We start from the raw sequence: 17,365 nt of genomic DNA on the forward strand, positions 1-17,365 counted from the left end.
GGGCTTGGGGCTCTAAACTGACCTCACAATGTAGGTGCATACACTCCTGGGAGTGTGTTGTTTCCAAGTGTCTCTTTTTCATTCAGTTCCTTTTTTTTTTTTTAATTGAATATGGCAGGTCACTTTTTTTTTTAAGACTTTATTTATTGGACATAGAGAACCAGAGAGCACAAGTGGGGGGAACAACAGAGGCAGAGGGAGAAACAGACTCCCCGCTGAGCGGGGAGCCCAATGTGGAACTCGATCTCAGGGCCCCAGGATTGTGACCTGAGTGGAAGACAGATGCTTAACGGCTGAGCCACCCAGCGCCCCAGCAGGTCACTTTTAATGTTCTTTGAAAACTATCATCTTAATCCTGAAATACTTATGGAAATAAATAAAGTTTTGTGTGTGTGTGTGTGTGTGTGTGTGTGTTTTAGGAGCATTTTGCTTGATATGGAGGCATATGAAGGGAAGGGAGGACTGAATTCAATAGTAAGGCAAATCCACAGCATCAGGAATTCCAGAACACCAGGACCCAAGTGGCTGGGACAACAAGGTGCCACAGGGCATGGGGTGCAAGCCAGCATGCTGGAGCCAGCCGTGTTTTTAATCCACTGTCTGGCTGGGTTTACTGAAGACAAACTGTTCCAAAACAATAAGCAGTGGCAGTGTGGGGAGGGGTCCTGCCCTGTTCTCATCTGACTCCACTGGATTCAGGCATCAGCTTCATTTAGTGCAGAAAAAGGGAAAATGCAGTACTGGCATCATTGTTAGGGATCTTTTGTTCCTCAGACCCTGCTGAAAAAGACCTCAGGCCAGAAGCCAAGTCCTATGAGGACATCAGTCTCTGTGATCCAGGCAGGGGTACCATGGCCTTGGTGTGCTCTGAAAGGACAGCTTTGAGAAGTGGCTCCTCTGAAGCAGGCTCTGTGGTCTTGTTTTGTGTAGCTCACCCCGGATTTCTAGGTATGCCCCAGCTACTCCTCAAAAGAAGGCCTGTCTTCAAAGCTGGGACAGAAGTGAGTAAAAGTGGGATCCATTGTCCCTCCCCAGCTCTAGTTAAAGTTTTTTTTTTTCTCTTTAAGATTTTATTTATTTATTCATGAGAGACACAAAGAGAAAGAGAGAGGCAGAGACACAGGCAGAGGGAGAAGCAGGTTCCATGCAGGGAGCCCGATGGGGGACTCGATTCTGGGACTCCAGGATCACGCCCTGGGGCAAAGGCAGGCTCTAAACCACTGAGCCACCCAGGGATCCCCTTAGTTAAAGATTTTTAAAGAAGCATCATTTGGAAAGCAATCTGGAATAAGATGTAGGACAACGACGAGCACAGGCAACAGGGCTCTTCCAAAGGACTACTGTAGATTTACAGTATGAACTCACTGCTCAGAGCCCAGCAAATACAGCTGACTTCTAGGCTGAGCTGCACAGCTCCCTTGTGGTGACAAAGGAAGTCCTCTTGGCCTCCCACCCAGAAGGACACATGGACAAGTAGAAGTTGGGTAATTTCTGTTGGAAGAACTCCTCTGCTCATCTCCACCAGAAATGCCATGAGTTGACAGAGAGGTGGCTCAGGCAGGATGTCCCCCACTTTCTTCTTGGTCCCCGTATGGCTGCCAGTCAGCTCGGATTTATCTTTGAGTTCTTCAAAGACAGTCTGACAAGAGGTTACAAACCTGGGATCCCCCCTCATTTTTGGCTTTTGATTGGCTGGGAGCCAGGGGAGGATCCCAGTTTGGTGCGGCTTATTGGGAAAGGGGGCACCTGTTTCAGAGGAATCTTTATGAGACCATGGTCTCTAACTGTGCCTCTCTGTCAGTGTGCAGAGCTGGGGTTAGGTTCCTCTTCAAGCCTTTGCAGTTTCTTCTGTGTGTGTATCAAGGCCAGTTTCCTCTGTGGGGAAGGAAGCATGGGGGGCCATTAGCTTCAGGAACTCCTTGGCAGTTGTCCTGGGCAAAGCCTAAGGATGTCCTCTGGATTCAGAAAGCCCTGCCTAATCTCTACCTGAAGGGTTCTTAGGACCTACCTGGGAATGCTGGGGGGGGGGGGGGGGGGGAATTCCCCCCAGGGCGCCGAGTCCTCCCACTGCCAACAGACCACCCTTTTCACAACCCCAAGAAGCACTGCCATTCCTCCCGTGATGCCCCATATCGAAAGCAGCCTGGGATGTGCAGATGGTGGGATCAGCATGGGTAGGAAGGTGTAGCCATATACTTGGCCCAACCTCTAAGGCCCACTGCTTACAGTACATCCTTGCACTAACCACTGATGCTATTGATTTTGTAATCTATTCCCACAAGCCTTAAGTAAACAAGCGACTTCCCAGTACACAGGCATGTGCCAGGTTTTATTTTCCAGTGAAGGGAGTTTGCACCAGCTATGTGACTCGGACCAAGTCAAGTTCCTTTTCTGTTACTTCAAAATGATGAGGAAGGTAGGAGGGCTGAACTTTGCCAGGAGACCTGTAACATCCACCTACTCTGAATTCTGACTTTAACAGGTCCCAAGCAGGACAAGCAGCCTTTGTTTTTGCCAGGATGTAGACTAGGCTGCCACTGTGGGGCATGCACAGAGCCTACCTCTCATCCAGCCAGGGCACAACTCCTATCTGGCTAAACACCCATCAGAAACTCCTGGAAGACGGTGGCTGGTGGGGGTGAGAGGTTCCAATACTTCCAATACAGGGAGGTCTCCATGAGCAAAAGTACTAGGTTTGAGGATAGCCCAGTTCTGTTCTGCAGCTGACAGGTACTGACCCGAGTTCCCACGGAGACAGGGCCTGTCTGTCCAACTAAAGAAGGCAGCAACCCCCCAGTGTGGTTTTTAGAAAGGAACTCCCATGAGTGAAAAACTAGGGCCCCCCACCAGGGAGCCCCTGGCCCGTTAGCCCACGGGCAGCCTCCGCAGCTTGCCCCTGTAGTTGGAGGTCCCGCTCTGCAGAGTTTCCCTGTCTGGTGTGGTCACAGCGTGGGAGCTGAGCGGCCAGACCAGGGAGTGCTGCGTCCCCTCTCCCCGCCCCTGGAGTCCCCGCGGATACTCGGAGGAGGTCCTCTCTTCCTCTCGGGCAGCAATGAAAGCCGGGGACGCTCTGAGCGCCCGCTCTGCGGAGCCAAGAAGCGGTCGGAGCCATACGAAGCGCATTAACTATTAATAATTTCCAGTTGTTTGCTCGCTGGGTTCGGCGGCTCCCCAGGCCTCCTCAGGCCGAGGCTCAGCTCGGGCTGCCGGGGCCGCACTGGCGCCCGCCGGGCTCTGCGGAGCCGGGGCCAGAGGACAAGGCGCCGCCCGCAGCGTGGGGCGAGCAGGGTCCCGCGGGCACCTGTAGCAGGGCGCAGGGCGCAGGGCGCAGGGCGCAGGGCGCAGGGCGGCGGGGCCGGGGCCGGGGCCGGGGCCGGGGCCGGGGCGCGCGACCTTCCGCAGAGAAGCCGCCCCAGCGCGCCGGGACCCGCAGCCAGGGCGGGCAGGGCGTGCAGGGCGGCCAGGGCGGCGGCGCCGAGCGCGGTGCGGGCGCGCAGGGCGGGAGCGCAGCGGCCCCTGGCGCCGGGCCTCGCCGCGCGGCCAGTGCGGGTGGGTCCCGGCGGGCGGGGCGGAGGGCGGGGCCCGGAGCGCCGCGGCCCGCGAGACCCGACGGCAGGCGGCGGGCGGCGGCCCCAGCCCCAGCCCGCGTGTGCGCCGTCGCGCCCCAGCCATGGTGGGCCGGCTGAGCCTGCAGGATGTGCCCGAGCTCGTGGACACGAAGAAGAAGGGCGACGGCGTCCTGGACAGTCCGGATTCGGGGCTGCCCCCCAGCCCCAGCCCCGGCCACTGGGGGCTCGCGGCGGCCGGGGGGGGCGGGGAGCGCTCGGCGGCCCCCGGGACGCTGGAGCCCGACGCGGCGGCGAGCCCCGCGGCCCCGGTGAGTGGCCCCGCTCGGGCCCCTTCCCTCCCGAGCCCACCCGCAGCCGGCTCCCCGGGGATCCCCGCGGCCGTGGGCGCCGCCACCTTCGCTCGGGACGGCTTGGCCCCCGCGGGGCGCCCGGGGCGGGAGCGCGGCGAGAGCAGGGCCAGCTGGAGTCGGCGGCTGGAAACTCGTCATCGCCCGGGAGGCGCGGCCGCCTCCTCTCCTTGGGGTGGCGGCCCCCGCGGTGCCAGGCTGCGGCGCGGCCACACTCCCGCGGGGCGGCCACGGCGAGGGCAAGCGCAGCCTCCTGCGGCTGGGCCTGGCGCCCGGGCCGTGCCCCCAGCGGTGGCGCCCCCCGAGGACCTGCGCCCCGTGGCCGTGTCGGGGAGAGGGGTGTGTGTGCTCCGCTCCCGGCAGCAGTGGGGCCAGCCCGGGGCGCCAGGCTAGGGGTGTGGAGGGGGGCCTGACCGCGTGGGCCTCCCGCCTCCCGGTGGCCCCCTTGTCCTGCCGCCTAGCCCTGTGTGGCACTTGGTGGGTGACAGGGCGTTGGCTGGGTGGAACCTTTCAAAAAGGAATCCTTTTATGTTACTTCAAAATTTTTATTTAAAGGAAAAACGCCTAGTCTTTTCCGCCCCTAGGAACGGCTCAGGTGGGGGCGTTTATTGCCTTTACCTAGAGCTCAGGGGAAGCCACATCCTGTCTACAGGCAAGGTTCAAAGTGGGGCTCTCAGGCCCCTTTGCCCCCCCTTGGGGATGGCTATTTCCAGCCCAGTCCCCTGGGGTGAAGTCGTGGGTGGCAGCTGCTGTTCCTTTAAGACCTGGGCCCTTTGATGGGGTGGAAGTCTTGACCCACTGGCCCCGGCTCAGGCTCCGGGTCTCTTCTCTTTGGAAGGCGGCCCTTGCTTCACCTTGGCCTTCAGAACCCTTGCTGCCTGGCCCTGCTAGCCTCGGGCCCCTGACCACAGGCAGGTTCTTACCTGGTGCCTCCTCTCCTCTCCTCTCCCTGGCGTCCCTCCCCCACCCCCAGCCCATTCCCTCCCACAGCTGCCGTTTTGACCTATCAGAGTCCTGCTGGCCCTTCAAGCCCAACTCCTGGCCTCCTCTGGGAAGACTTCCTTGATGCTTCCCAGAGCCATGCTCAAATCCATGGCTGGGTCCCCATTCCCTGCTGGCACTTGTTCCTGTGTCTGTTGTAATTCCCAGGTGCCTGTCCCATCCCCACCCTGCACCTGGGCCAAGGTGTGTGCTCAGGGAGTGTCTGTTGGGTGGCCGGGATGAGGGAGCCAACAAGGCAGGGGCAAGAGAACCAAGTGCTTGTGTGGATTCCTGGCTTTAGTGTGTGTTGGAGAGTTGTCCACCTCCCCTCTTGCCGCCACCTCGCAGCCACCAGGACGGCCCGAAGGTGCTCCCTAGGTGGAAGGTGTGGTAGCCAGGGGGCTGGGGGCAGAGCAGGGCCCATCACCACTACTTGGGGGCTGCTTCCAAAAGCTCTGCAGCAGCCAGTGCCCACACCTTCCCCCCTCCCCCTCTTCTACTGACCTCACTTGCCAGCCACAGCCCCTCCCCCATCCAGGTTCTGGAGCCCGAGGAGGCCCCTCTGCACCTCCCTCCCCTCCCCTGGTCCCCTAGGCCCTCACTTGGCGCTCTGTCCTGGTAGCAGGGTGAGAGTCTTGGAGCCTACCTTCTAGGACTGTCTGCTTCCTTCTCCATCCTGGAAGGTGTGGGGGCGGGGCTGCCACTCCACATCCTGGCCCCGTAGTGGCTCCTTCTCTCGAATGAGGCCAAGAAAATGACCGATCACCGGGAAACCCAGGAACCCAAAGGGCTGCTCCCCGTTGAACACATAACACAGATGCCCGATGCCAGCCACGTCGGGTGAAAGCGAGCACCCATGTCTTGGACAGCCCTGGCCTTCGCTCAGGCTGCTCGACGAATTAGAAAGTGTGGAGCTTTGTCCGGGCCAGAAGCCAGTTAACGTCTAGGGACACTGCTCTGTCTCCTTTGCTGAGCAGGGGCAGGGGGTGAGGAAGACTTTCTTGGTGTTCAGCCTCCCAGTGAGTTTGTGGATGGATCCTCCACGTTGGCAGAGTGTTAATCCTGTGGTCCTGGAGGCAGAGAAGGCGCGGGGGAAGTCGGCCCGAGCCTTCCGTGTGAAAAGATTTCTGAGAGAATTTTGTTTTTGGCTTTTCAAAAGTGTTGCCGAGACAGTGATAGGGTTGAGGGTTCTGGTGAGTGAAGCCCCCGTTCACTGAGGTCTTCTCACTACCTTGTCGTGGGATGGTGCCACGGCCCCAGGGTCTTGCCAAGGTCACGATGCTGAGCTCCTTAGCCTTTCACAGACCTCAGGGAAGGAAGGGGGCATCCCGTTGGTATACAGATAAGGTCACAGGGCAGGTGATGTGACCCAGACTTCTTGGCTCTCCATCCAGAGCTCTCGCCATGCTGTGGGGCGGCCCTTCTATGGCATCATTTCCAGGAAGAGGACACAAATCCCAGTGGGGCCTGTCAGCTGGAAGCTCAGAGCCAGGACCTCTTTGGGGGATGCGTCAGACTGGCCTGTGGTCTAACTGCCTTCTCCATCCTCACAGAATCCAGCACCTCTCCCCAGCCCACTGGCCTTTGCCTGCTCACCAAGGCTGTGCCCTCTGTCCTTTGGTGAAGGAGTGGAGTTTGATCCCTTACCGCCAACGGAAGTAAGGTAAATATAGCAGGCGCAGATTTGACTGGAGCTTTCCATTTTTCATTTTTTATTGCAGAAATTAATGCTTATTACTTTTTTATTTTTTTATTTTTAAAAGATTTTCTTTATTTATTCATGAGAAACAGAGAGAGGCAGAAACATAGGCAGAGGGATAAGCAGGCTCCATGCAGGGAGCCCAATGCGGGACTACCTCTCAGGACCCCAGGATCATGACCTGAGCTAAAGGCAGACACTCAATCACTGAGCCACCCAGGTGCCCAATGCTTGTTTTTTTTTTTTTTTAATGAGTTAATCATAAAAGTGTGCCAAAGACTATTCATAGTTTGTTGGATACTATTTTTGGGTTTCTTTGTGTATTCTAACTTATTACATACATAGATATACCTGTTGAAATAACAAACAAGGTCATGTAAAGTCCGGTGACTTGCTTTTTGCACTTTTTGCTTTTGGACATCATGACCATCAGACATTCACAGTTTTGTAACAAAATAATTACTCTTTCCAGAAACTGGTCCCCCATCGCCCCTCCCCCTGCTTCAAGGCACTCAAGGCACTATAGCCTTGTCCCGTATTACAGTTTCATACCATTCTTCCTTTGGGAATTTATCTCCTCCAGGATTACCTGGGGGCTGAGGATCCACTGAGAGCCTCTGTTAAAGATCTGTCTCTTCAGGAAAAAGAATTTTACTTTTGGTAGCTGCTGGGTTGTTTTTTTTTTTTTTTTTTTGCTGGAGTTTCAGCTCCCTTAACACAAAGGGCCCTTTGATGGGGAACAAAGGAGGCTCACCAGTTTGGAGGTGAGGGGTTTAGTCTTTTATTCCTGCAGAGCTTGTATTTTGAACAAAATGAGGACATGACTTCATGACATTAGTTTCCACCAGCCTTCTTACCTGTTTGCGTAAGGAGAATAGACAACGTTTCCATCATCCAACCAACCCGCTGAAAAGAATTCTAATTCTTACTCCCTGACTAGTGGGTAGGGGCTGGGGGAGGCAGTGCTGTGTGATACACATACATATTTCAGGATCTATGAAGTTATAATAGTCAATTTATTTTAGCAATAGTAAATTTTAAAAATAAGCAAATGCTTTATTTACATTAAAAATTATACTACATTAAAAATTACATTACATAGAAAATAACACTTGGGCCACCTGGGTAGCTCAGTAGTTGAGTGTCTGCCTTTGGCTCAGATTGTGATCCTGGGGTCTTGGGATCGAGTCCCACATTGGGCTCCCTGCAGGGAGCCTGCTTTTCCCTCTGCCTATGTCTCTGCCTCTCTCTCTTTGTCTCTCATGAATAAATAAATAAAATCTTTCAAAAAATTTTTAAAAATTACCAAAATTACATTACAGAAAAAATTAGCTCCCAAATTACCAAAGGACTCAAAAAAAAAAAAAAAAAAGTAGCTGCTGGGGAACATAGATGCTAATTTATTTTAAGAAATCAAGATGGTTTAGCACCGCCTGCAGCCCGGTTTAGCGCAGCCTGCAGCCCGGGGCGTGATCCTGGAGACCCTGGATCGATTCCCACGTCAGGCTCTCTGTATGATGCCTGCTTCTCCCTCTGCCTATGTCTCTGCCTCTCTCTCTCTCTGTCTCTCACAAGTAAATAAATTTAAAAAAAAAAAAAAAGAAAGAAAGAAAAAGAAAGAAAAAAGAAAGAAAGAAAGAAAGAAAGAAAGAAAGAAAGAAAGAAAGAAAGAAAGAAAGAAAAAGAGAAAGAAAGAAATCAAGATGGTCATTGACTTTGATTGATAAGGTAAGGTCTCTGAGTCTCTGGTTTGAGGGGTCTCTAAACCAAAGGCCAAAGGGGACCAAGTACTAGTACTTGGTATCACTGAACTCTCAGAAGTCCTGGGTTCTGTCATCCTCTCATTAAAGAGCTGATGGTGATGGGCTGGCTCAGTTAGTAGAGTGTGCGACTCTTGATCTCAGGGCTGTGAATTCAAGCCTCATGTTGGGCAGAAAGCTTATGTTAAAAAAAAAAAAAAAAAAGCAAGTAACCTGATTGTAATGTCAGGGGACAGAGAAAACAAAGCATTCACCCCTAGTGAGGCAGTAGAAACCACCTTGTTCTACCACTGACTTATACCACTTGCTGTGAGTTAATACCCTGCTCGGTTATTTCTGGGCACCTTTCACAGAAAGAGAACACAAGGCTTGGACAAGTAATCTGAGCAGGCTCCCCTGGCTTTAAACACACAAAGACGCCAGGGGCTGCTGCCTGCCAGGAGAAACAGTACGTGTGGGGTAAACTTGGGGATCTTGCACACCTGCACACATATCCCAGCTCCGCTGCTCAATGCCACCATGACCTTGACTTCTGCACCTCCATTTCCTCTCCCAGGGCGGTCAATTCAGTTAAATTAGATCCTGGAAGTAAAGTGCTTAGAACAGTACCACCCAGTAGGTGCTTCATCTTTGCTTCTTCTTCTTTTTTTTTTTAAAGATTTTATTTATTCATGATAGTCACACACACAGAGAGAGAGAGAGAGAGAAAGAGAGAGAGAGAGGCAGAGACATAGGCAGAGGGAGAAGCAGGCTCCATGCAGGGAGCCCGACGTGGGATTCCATCCCGGGTCTCCAGGATCGCGCCCTGGGCCAAAGGCAGGCGCTAAACCGCTGCGCCACCCAGGGATCCCATCTTTGCTGCTTCTGACTAGAGTAGCCTCATCTCAAAGTTTGCACCCCACCTGCCCCCCTCCCCAGGATCAATATCACAGTAGGGACTCCTGTGCCCCAAGCTCAGGAGAACAGCTTTGTGCTGCCTTCTTTCTGTCTCCTGCCCAGGTACACTTCATCGGTCAAGTATGACTCGGAGCGGCACTTCATTGATGATGTCCACCTGCCCCTGGGCCTGGCAGTGGCCTCCTGTAGCTACACCGTCACCTGCCTCCCCAACTGCACCTGGCGCAACTACAAGGCAGAGGTGCACTTCAAGCCCTGCCACAAGCCCACCCGCTTCCTCAGCACCACCATCGTCTACCCCAAGTACCCCAAGACCGTCTACACGACCACCCTGGATTACAACTGCCGCAAGACGCTGAGGAGGTTCCTGTCCAGCGTGGAGCTCGAAGCCACAGAGCTCCCAGGCAGCGATGGCCTCCCAGATGAGTGCTGACGTGAGCCTGTGTGGGGTTGGACCAGCTCTTCTGCTGCCCTCCATGGCCTTCGTGCCCCAGAGGAGTCTGACCTAGCCATACCTCTAAGCCTGGCCTGGGGAAGGAGAAAATGTCATGGCATCTTACAATCATTGAGACGATTTGGTTTTTTAAAACGTTCAAATTATTTTCAAAATATTTCCAGTTTGCTGCTGTGCAGCTTCCCCCAAAGTCTCAATTCGATGAGCAAATAGAAAGCCAACTGGAGCAAAAGAAAAATGGGCCCAGTTTGAAATAGGGAGGGAAGAGAGGGCTCTTCTTCCATTGCTCAGTCAGCCTGTTAGCCCGAGGAAGAGTGTGGAGAAAGTGTCCGGGATGGAAAAAGTGAGTTTTAAGAACTTTCAGCCCAGGATGTCTTCACTGACAGCGGTGCTGGTTCTGTGAGCTGACATCCAGATGGGTCCCATCTGTGGAGAGCTGAGTTCCATTCCCTAGTTTATTCCCATTTGTACTTCCTGTATCACCAAAACTCTTGGGATTCTCCAAACCCTTTTCGTATCAAAAAACCCCAAACCACAATATAAAATAAAGATACCTCTTTAAAAAAGAAAGGATGAAAAGGTTCATCCTGTTCTCACCTCTCTTCAGGGGAGTCAGGTCCACCAGGGGCCAGTTTGACAGCAATGGCTTCAGTTCTGGTTCCTTCGCCTGGGTGGCTCCGAGTGTGGGCTCTGGCAAAGCGCTTTGAACCCTTGGCATCTGGTAATGTCTCCACAGGCTTGTGTAACTCTCCTGGTATGTATTTTGGGGTTTCCAAATACTTGCCTATTTTTCTCATAAGGCAAAATGTAGCGGAGAGAAACAGCATTTTGAGAGAATGCTTAGGGAAACCACTTTTGGGGACTCCCTGAGGGGGCTTCACTCCCAGTGGGAAGGGCCGGCCACACCCAGGACTGCATGGCCTCTGAGAGAGGCAGATGGAGATGTTTCTGGTGATCTGTTTCATCTGGATGAGTCTCCTCTCCAGGGACCCTGGATCAACTTCCATGGAATCCTGCCCCTGACTTTAGTCTAAGCCCAAAGGCTTTCCCTCCAGGTGAAAGAAAGGCCGGGATTGCTGTCAGGAGTCAAACTCCCACACCTGGGCGCTGTGGTGATGGCGCACATTTCTTGTAAGTGCTTACTGTAATGGCAGTGACAATCAGGGCGTGAGGTGCAAATGGACAACACTTTGTGAGTTCAGCTGAGTCGGCCTCAGAAGTAGAAAGGGGGGCGCCTGGGGGGCTCAGCGGCTGAGCGGCTGCCTTTGGCTCAGGACATGATCCCAGGGTCCAGGATTAAGTCCCGCATTGGGCTCCCTGCATGGAGCCTGTGTCATCCTCTGCCTGTGCCTCTCTCTGTGTCTCTCATGAATAAAGAAATAAAATCTTTAAAAAAAAAAAAAAAAGGCAGCAGAAAGGGCTGCTGGGCCAGGGGGTGTGGTGGGCCAGACTGTTTCTGGCTTTAGCCCCCTGCTCACCCTGCCTCCCCACCAGCCCATACTTCCTCCTCCGCCAATCCCCGAGGTTTTTGAGTGAAGAAAGGGGCAGGTGGCTTTTTCTCTTTCAATATTGGAAAGAACAATCGCGAATATTTTCTTTGAATACATCCAAATTATATCACGTGCTCAAGGGCTGTAGAGTTTTATAAGCCCGGATTCCCGCTGTATTTTTGGGTTTCTTTTGATGGCTTCCATGTATCCTGAAAGCAGAATCGATAGCTCTGTGGGTACCCTGGAGCCACAGTGGGGACTTTTGTTCTGAGGAGAGCAGGTGTGATTATCATCGCTCTCATTTAGAGTCATTGGAAACCTCTAGAGCCAAACCGTCTGGTGTCCTCTTCAGCTTTAACAGTGTTTAGTCTGTCATACTCTCGTTTGGATGCATCTCTGGGTGGATCCTGCTGTTGGGTCCATGGTCCTGAGTTTGCCGTAGTAAAGCTCAGCAGGGACTGGTAAAGAGGGCACCCTGGGACTCCGTGATCACCTTCATCACTCAGAGTGACAAACGCTATCTGCCTCTGGAAGAGTCCATTACGTGGCATTTCTTGATAAAAATGGGTTTTTCTCTCTGATTTCATAATCTTCTCATTCAAGACAAGTGGTAAATGTAATTTTTAAATTGTGTTAAGAGAGTTCCCAAGGCTTTATTCTGGCCCAACGGGAACACTTCAATGAGCTCAGAACAATATTGTGGGCAGCACGACAGGAGAGATATATGGGAAACCATGGCCTTTGTACACAGCTATGTTTTGAGATATCCACGTGAGACTTTGTTTTTTGTTTTGGTGGTTGGATTAGGTTCGGACAAAGCATTCTAGGTGTGGAGAGAATCTGAAATATACCAGTAAAGTAAGTAGAAGTGAGCAATTGTGAATGTGTAATGTGAATGGAAAAGCAGGTTTTGTCTTAAGTTATTCACTAGGGAACTAACTGTAGTTCCTTCTAATCCTTTCTTTTCCTTCAAACCTGCTTTGCTGCAAGTTACAGGAAAGAAGCATAAGCATAAGAAGACATAATGGGACACTTCAGGGTGGATCAAGTGACATTGATCATTGCTGGACTTAGGTTCATTTACAAAGTGGAAGCCATGATTTTTAAAACTCCTTATAAATCTCCTTAAAACCAAACATTCCTAAGCATATCTGAGAGATACAGTTTACTAAAGTCTTTTTTTTTTCAGTCTTATAGGTTTCATGTAAGAAGGATGATTTGTATTTTCAGAGAAAAGTTGTTTTCTTTACAAATTCAAATCTTTTGAAAAGAACGATTACCTTTTCACTTGATTCTTTTCTTGTTTCTAACCTTAGGAAATCCAGAATAGTATTTGACAAAAACATTTTTAAAATTTATCTTTGACACCTGTCCCCATTCCATTTTGCTTTGTGACTTCCTCTCACTTCACAATAAATTATCTTTAAAGAAACAAAACTTAGAGATGCCTCTCTTTTTTAAAGTAAAATTATAATGTGTTGGTGAAGAAACATGAGAAACACCTCCTCATCTTGAGAAATTTTAAGATGTGATTGCATTGTATGTTTAAGATTTTATTTACTTATTCATGAGAGACACAGAGAGAGAGAGGCAGAGACACAGGTAGAGGGAGAAGCAGGCTCCCTGCAGGGAGCCTGATGTGGGACTCGATCCCGGGACTCCAGGATGATGCCCTGGGCTGAAGGCAGGCACTAAACTGCCGAGCCACCCAGAGATCCCCGATGTGATTGTATTTTAATAGGAAAATACTGATGTGGAATTCAAGATGATGCCTCGGCATAGTTTTAGGGAATTTGTTCTCAGATTCAATGTGTACTCCTTCCTAAAACCCATCTGCCCCGAAATTATGACTGGGCCAATTCTTCCTCCTCACCTCTCCTTACAAATTGCCTTTCTCCCATTTTGCAGAACTATAATGTGTTAGTCTAACACATCCTTAATTTTTAATTTTGTTGTAGGACATTGCTCTGAGCAGGAAAAACGTATAGGCACTGGACAAAGGGACAGTTAGAAACATCAATATTGGGGATCCCTGGGTGGCTCAGTGGTTTAGAGCCTATCTTTGGCCCAGGGCCTGATCCTGGAGTCCCGGGATCGAGTCCCACATTGGGCTCCCGGCATGGAGCCTGCTTCTCCCTCTGCCTGTGTCTCTGCCTCTCTCTCTATTTCTATCATGAATAAATAAATAAAATTTTAAAAAGAAAAAAAAAAACACATCAGTTTTAGGGCACCAGGACCCCACTGTAGGGCTTCAGGTCTATCAGCGTCCTACACACACTTTGGTCAAGAATGGAATGTGGTGGCAGAATGTTGGCCTGTGTTGGGAAGTTCTTACTTCCAATATCTCAAAGTGAGGCAGCTGGAGTGATAACACTACTCATTTAATACCTACAATCTCTTCAATCTCAGACCATTGTCTTCCCTGAAGGAAAGTCCTTTTGGGCAAGTGTTGATAAGAAAAGAGTTGATAAGAAATATCAAAAGTGAAGCGATTTCATTCAGGTGTCAAATTTAGGGCAAGGCTCTGTGTCTTATCTGTTAGTCTTTGAGTTACAACTTAAATATATCCCAGGAATGCATATTAGTGTGTTTGTATTTTTTTTAAGTCAGTCTCTTTTTAACAGAAATTAGCTCTAATTTGGCTCCTTGGGATGACAACAAGATTACTGCCACTTAGATTATATAGTATAAATTTCCCATAAAATGAATGAGCTAGTGGCACCTGGGTGGCTCAATGGTTGAGCGTTTGCCTTTGGCTCAGGTTGTGATCCCAGGGTCCTGGGATCAAGTCCCATATCATTGCTTCTCCCTCTGCCTATGTCTCTGCCTCTCTCTTTCTGTGTCTCTGATGAATGAATAAATAAATACCTTTTTTTAAAAAAAGAAAGATGAGAAACCTTATTAAAAATGGGTGAGAGGGCAGCCCGGGTGGCTCAGCGGTTTAGCACTGCCTTCAGCCCAGGGTGTGATCCTGGAGACCCGGGATCGAGTCCCATGTCAGGTTCCCTGCATGGAGCCTGCTTCTCCCTCTGCCTGTGTCTCTGCCTCTCTCTCTCTCTCTCTCTCTCTCTGTGTGTCTCTCACGAATAAATAAATAAATAAATCTTTTTTAAAAAAATGGGTGAGAGGGGGCCACCAGGGTGGCTCAGTCTGTTAAGTGTCTGCCTTTGGCTCAGGTCATGATCTCAGGGTCCTGCAATGGAGCCCTGAGTCAGGCTCTGTACTCAGTGCAGAGTCTGCTTGAGATTCTCTCTCCCTTTTCCTTTGCCCTTTCCTCCACTCTTTCTAAACAAATATATAAAATCTTTTAAAAAATAAAATAAAAGGGATGCCTGGGTGGCTCAGTGGTTGAGCATCTGCCTTCAGCTCAGGTCATGATCCCAGGATCCCGGGATCGAGTACTGCATCAGGCTCCTGCTTGGGGAGCCTGTTTCTCTTTCCACCTATGTCTCTGCCTCTCTTTCTCCGTGTCTTTCATGAATACATGTTTTTAAAAATATAAAATAAAAATGGGCAAGAGACGACTAGACACTTCACAAAGGAAGATACATGGATGCAAAATAAACACATGAAAAGGTGTTCGACATCATTAGATATCAGGGAAATGCACAATAAAACCACAATGAAATACCACTAGATATCCAAGAGAAATGAAAACATAGGTTCAAAAAATGACTATGTTCATGACAGTTTTATTCACAATAGCCATATGTTGAAGGGACTGAAATGTCTGTGATGTATATTCATACAATGGAATACCACTTAGTGGGCAGTCCGGGTGGCTCAGCGGTTTAGCGCCGCCTTCAGTCCAGGGCCTGATCCTGGAGACCTGGGATCGAGTCCTGCATTGGGCTACCTGCATGGAGCCTGCTTCTCCCTCTGCCTGTGTCTCTGCCTCTCTCTCTCTCTCTCTCTCTGTGTGTGTGTGTCTCTATGAATAAATAAATAAAATCTTAAAAAAAAAAAAAAAGGAATACCACTTAGTAATAAAAAGGTTCCAGGTCCAAGTAGGCACTTTTTGTTTGGCCCCAAGTCCCCAAAAATACTGGACTTGGAGACCCTGGCTTCATTCCTCCTACATTCCCTCTTGCTCCAGACCCCTGGAGCAATTTGTCTTGTGGTTTCTTTGAATTATATCTATTGGCCAGCCATTGAATCCACATCTTTGTGAAACTCACCTTTGATGAGGTGAGCTCTACACCATCAGCAGGACAGTCGCTCTAACAGCTGTGCAGCCAACCCAACCTGAAATATCATTGCTCAAAACTCTTACAATGAATTAAGTGCTCCCTAGGGGTGAGGCGCTGTGCTAAATGCTTTATATAAGTATTGCATTTGAGCCCCACAGCACTGAGGTAGGTATCTGCATCCCTGGATCCAGATGTGGTAGCTAATGCTCAGAGAGGCTAACCAATTTGCCTCAGTTCACATAGCTAGCGCATAGTGGAAAAGGCATAAATTCAGCTCTGATGGCAAAGCTCATAATTTTAACCACTATGCCAGAATGTCTCATAGTGGAAAGGTGACCACAGGCCACTCCCACTCTCAGCACCCATGGAAGACACGAATGCAAAGCAATCAGGGCACCCTGAAGCCTCAGGGCCTTCCATGCACTGCACTCCCAGCCACTGTGGTTGATCCAGAGGGCACAGGAGGTACAGCCCAGCTGCTTTACCCTCTGCTCTCTTTACCTTGAGCCCTGGGGCATCAGGTGAGGTCCCGTGGCTGAGGATTAACATGTCTCCCATCTCCTCCTCCCCATGGGGACACACTAAAGCCCTTGTTCTTCTTCACTTGATGCTGTGCCCCTCAACCTGACAGTGGCACAACCTGACAGAGGGCCATTCCTGTCTGCCAGAGGGCCCCTGTCAGACTCAGCTGCTACCTCCTTTCAGGGGGAGGACAGGGCTCTTCCAAAAGTCCCCTTCCTATATTTTGCCACAGTACGATGGCCAAAATATGAAAACTCTGTAAATGGCCATTTAAGGAAAGGTGAGAAGAGGGCTGCTCTGTCAGCTGGGACTAGCAGGGACCAAGACAACCACTTTTGCCTAACTTTCAAAGAGCATTCTGTAATGTTTTGTATAGACTTTCAACTTCTTCCAAGTACAATGCAGGTCTTTAATTCCTTAGAAGGCAGGAACCTGATCTTAGACCTTCAGTCTGTCCCTTTTAGGCCCTTCCCCATGTTACACAACCCCATTCCTTAGACCTCTCTGTCTGTATCTTTGTGCCTGAGGTAGGCCCTAGGAAACCAGCACCCTCCAGGACCATCCCTCAGCCAATACCTGCGGGCAGTAGGACAGCCCCGCTCCCTCAGGCTCAGGCAGGCAGGATAATCCCCACAGAGTTTCCTTGTCCATGATTTAAGCTCCACTTACCCAGTATGGAAGCTGATTTAACAGTGTCCCTGGATTGGCTGTCTTCCCCTCCCAGTGCCTTCTCTACCGAGTTTCCCTTAAGATCCCAAATAATCTATTTCCATCTGAGTCTTTGTCTCAGGAACTGCTTCTGGAGAACCCATACTAACACAACACATGGCCCTCACTCAATAAATATTTGTGCAAGCGATGAATATTAATTTAAGACAAGTAGGACCTTTTAAATGTTCCAGAACTTTGTTTAAAATGCTGTTTTAGGGGATTAGAGGAGAATTACATACATATATTTTTTAATTTAAGTAAAATCGGTATGTAACATTACATAAGCTTCAGGCATATGGCAATTCAATATTTGTACATGCTACAAAGTGATCACTGCCACAAGTCTGGTTACCATCCATCACTGCACAATTGAGGCCCCTCACCCAGTTCCCCCACCCTCAATCCCCTTCCCTTCTGGCAACCACCAATTTGCTCTTTGGGAGGACCATATTTAGAAGAGAAGCAATATTCCTTTTGCGACTTCTCATAATTACCTCCCAGGGATAGAGTTCTGGAACTCAGTTATTTTGAAGACCACATAAGGGCAGGGAGTGTATGTAATTAAAAAAAAAAAAAAAAAAGCCTCCAAGATATTTGGGGCATTTTCCCTGGGCCTAGAGAAGCATGCTATGTGAGGAGTTTTATCCATTAAATTAGCTTAAGATTTAGAATTGATATACTCTACACACTTTCTCTTTTAGAGGGGAAGATTACAGACATCTGTGATGAGAAATTAAATAACAAA

General features: G+C 50.2%; 1 protein-coding gene across 1 annotated transcript; it reads left to right on the forward strand.

Moving 5' to 3' along the window:
• The first annotated feature begins 3,606 nt into the window (after positions 1-3,606).
• Positions 3,607-13,776, forward strand: RFLNB (refilin B). The gene is made up of 3 exons (XM_025476203.3): positions 3,607-3,877; positions 6,451-6,560; positions 9,356-13,776. The coding sequence occupies exons 1-3, from the start codon at positions 3,671-3,673 to the stop codon at positions 9,684-9,686; spliced, it is 648 nt and encodes a 215-aa protein (XP_025331988.3). The 5' UTR covers positions 3,607-3,670; the 3' UTR covers positions 9,687-13,776.
• Positions 13,777-17,365: the final 3,589 nt, after the last annotated feature.

Source organism: Canis lupus, chromosome 9 (genome assembly GCF_003254725.2).
Source record: "Canis lupus dingo isolate Sandy chromosome 9, ASM325472v2, whole genome shotgun sequence".
Taxonomy (NCBI): Eukaryota; Metazoa; Chordata; class Mammalia; order Carnivora; family Canidae; genus Canis; species Canis lupus.